The 2964-nt window shown below is 39.2% G+C and overlaps 1 protein-coding gene across 1 annotated transcript; it reads left to right on the top strand.

Annotated features, from left to right (window-relative positions):
* The first annotated feature begins 1089 nt into the window (after nucleotides 1-1089).
* On the top strand, nucleotides 1090-2535 carry LOC115859915 (heterogeneous nuclear ribonucleoprotein A1-like). Its single transcript, XM_070045096.1, has 2 exons — nucleotides 1090-1160; nucleotides 1365-2535. Exons 1-2 carry the CDS (start codon nucleotides 1090-1092, stop codon nucleotides 2314-2316), a joined length of 1023 nt encoding a protein of 340 aa, XP_069901197.1. The 3' UTR covers nucleotides 2317-2535.
* The last annotated feature ends 429 nt before the right edge of the window (nucleotides 2536-2964 follow it).

Genomic DNA, 2964 nt, shown 5'->3' with positions numbered 1-2964 from the left:
TAATTATACTCCAATAAAGATGTTTAAAAAAAAAGACCACAGTAGATAGCTGTTTCTCCTAAACTCATAGAGTCAGAGAAATATAAATGAAATGAAGAAGCAGAGGATCCACTCCCCATTAAAAGATCAAGAGAATTCCCCTGAAAGAACAATGAAAGTGACCTCTCCAGTCTACTAGACCTCGAGTTCAAAAAGGAGGTAATGAAAATGCTGAAGGAATTAAGAAAAACTATTGACAGAAATTCAGATTACTGTAAGAAGGAACTAGAAACTATAAAGAGGAGCCAATTAAAATTAGAAAACTCATTTGCTGAAACAAAAGCTGAGCTAAAGGCAATAAATAGCAAGCTGGATAAGAAGAACAAATAAGTGATCTGGAAGATAGGATAATGAAAATCACCCAATCAGAACAGCAGACAGAAAGACAAATTTTAAAAAAATGAAATCAATATACTAGACTGGTGGGATAATATAAAGTGTGCCAAGCTATGCATAATTGGCATCCCAGAAGGAAAAGAAAGAGAAAAGGGGATCAAAAATGTAAGAAATTATGGCTGAAAATTTCGCAAACCTAAAGAAGGAAACAGATATCCGGTTACAGGAAGAACAGAGGGTCCCAAAGAGATGAACCCAAACAGACCTATGCCAAGACATATTATAATTAAAATGGCAAAAGTTAAAGAAAGGATTCTAATCATAGCAAAGAAATACAAAGAGTTAATTAAAAAGGAACCCCCATATAGAGCTATCAGCTGATTTCTCTACAGAAATGTAGCAGGACAGAAGGGAGTGCAAGATATACTCAAAGTCCTGAAAGGGAAACCTGCAACCTAGGATACTCTACACAGCAAGATTATCATTTAGAATAGAAGAAGAGATAACGAATTTCTCAGACAAGCAAACACTAAAAGAATTCAGCAATACTAAGCTTACTTCCCCCAAAAATATTGAAAGACCTTCTCTAAATAGAAAAAAAGCAGAAATCTATAGGAAAGAAAATCACAACTGGAAAGTAAATCACTTAAATAAGCTAGTACACAGATTTTTAAAAAATAAAAAAAAATGTTTGTGAAAGTGATGGTAACTACAATGAACAGCAAAAGGGATAAACATGAAGCTGTAAAATTGGACATCAAAATCATAAAATGTGGGGGAGGAGAGTAAGAAAATGTAGATCTTTTTTTAGAATGTGTTCGAGCCTATATGACTACAGGTCTAAAGCAAGTAGATATAGTAATGGGTTAATATACTTGAAAAACAGTGTAACCACAAATCAAAAACATACAATAGCTTTTCTGCTCGTGGACGCCGCCGAGTAAGCATCGTTGACGTCTCGCCCCTCCTCCACTGCCGTCACGTCTAAGTCAGTCACCCAAAGAGCCCGAACAGCTGCAGAAGCTCTTCATCGGAGGTTTGAGCTTTGAAACAACCGATGAGAGTCTGAGGAGCCATTTTGAGCAGTGGGGAACGCTCACAGATTGTGTGGTAATGAGGGATCCAAACACCAAACGCTCCAGAGGCTTCGGGTTTGTCACATATGCCACTGTGGAGGAGGTGGATGCGGCCATGAATGCAAGGCCACACAAGGTGGATGGAAGAGTTGTGGAACCAAAGGGGGCCATCTCAAGAGAAGATTCTCAAAGACCTGGTGCCCACTTAACTGTGAGAAAGATTTTTATTGGTGGTATTAAAGAAGACACTGAAGAACATCATCTAAGAGATTATTTTGAACAGTATGGGAAAATTGAAGTGATTGAAATCATGACTGATCGAGGCAGTGGCAAAAAGAGAGGCTTTGCTTTCGTAACCTTTGATGACCATGACTCTGTAGACAAGATTGTCTTTCAGAAATACCACACTGTGAACGGCCACAACTGTGAAGTAAGGAAAGCCCTATCTAAACAAGAGATGGCTAGTGCCTCATCCAGCCAAAGAGGTCAAAGTGGTTCTGGAAACTTTGGTGGTGGTCGTGGAGGTGGTTTTGGTGGGAATGACAACTTTGGTCATGGAGGAAACTTCAGTGGTCGAGGTGGCTTTGGTGGTAGCCATGGTGGTGGTGGATATGGTGGCAGTGGGGATGGCTATAATGGATTTGGTAATGATGGAAGTAATTTTGGAGGTGGTGGAAGCTACAATGATTTTGGCAGTTACAACAATCAATCTTCAAATTTTGGACCCATGAAAGGAGGAAACTTTGGAGGCAGAAGTTCTGGCCCCTATGGTGGTGGAGGCCAATACTTTGCCAAACCCCAAAACCAAGGTGGCTATGGTGGTTCCAGCACCAGCAGTAGCTATGGAAGTGGCAGAAGGTTTTGATTACTGCCAGGAAACAAAGCTTAGCAGGAGAGGAGAGCCAGAGAAGTGACAGAGAAGCTACAGGTTACAACAAATTTGTGAACTCAGCCAAGCACAGTGGTGGCAGGGCCTCGCTGCTACAAAGAAGACATGTTTTAGACAATACTCATGTGTATGGGCAAAAAAACTTGAGGACTGTATTTGTGACTAATTGTATAACAGGTTATTTTAGTTTCTGTCCTGTGGAAAGTGTAAAGCATTCCAACAAAGGGTTTTAATGTAGATTTTTTTTTTTGCACCCATGCTGTTGATTGCTAAATGTAATAGTCTGATCATGACGCTGAATAAATGTCTTTTTTTTTTAATGTGCTGTGTAAAGTTAGTCTACTCTGAAACCATTTTGGTAAACTACCCCAACAGTGTGAAGTTAGTATTCCTTCAGGGTGATGCCAGGTTCCATCAAAAATTTATTTACAAAAAAAAAAAGAAATTTAGTTACAACCTGCTTTGGTGGAGAAACTATTGTCTTCTGAAACTTTGGTGTCGTTGAACTGACAGTTACTGTGTTGTGACCTGGAGCTCACTGTGAAAAGGGTCACCCAAGCCAAGTCATGGAGTTTTTTTGATTATTAATATATGATTGTTGGCATATCCTATGCAATATATCTA

Source organism: Globicephala melas, chromosome 1, assembly GCF_963455315.2.
Source record: "Globicephala melas chromosome 1, mGloMel1.2, whole genome shotgun sequence".
NCBI lineage: Eukaryota > Metazoa > Chordata > Mammalia > Artiodactyla > Delphinidae > Globicephala > Globicephala melas.
This window is presented reverse-complemented; position numbering and strand designations above follow the sequence as displayed.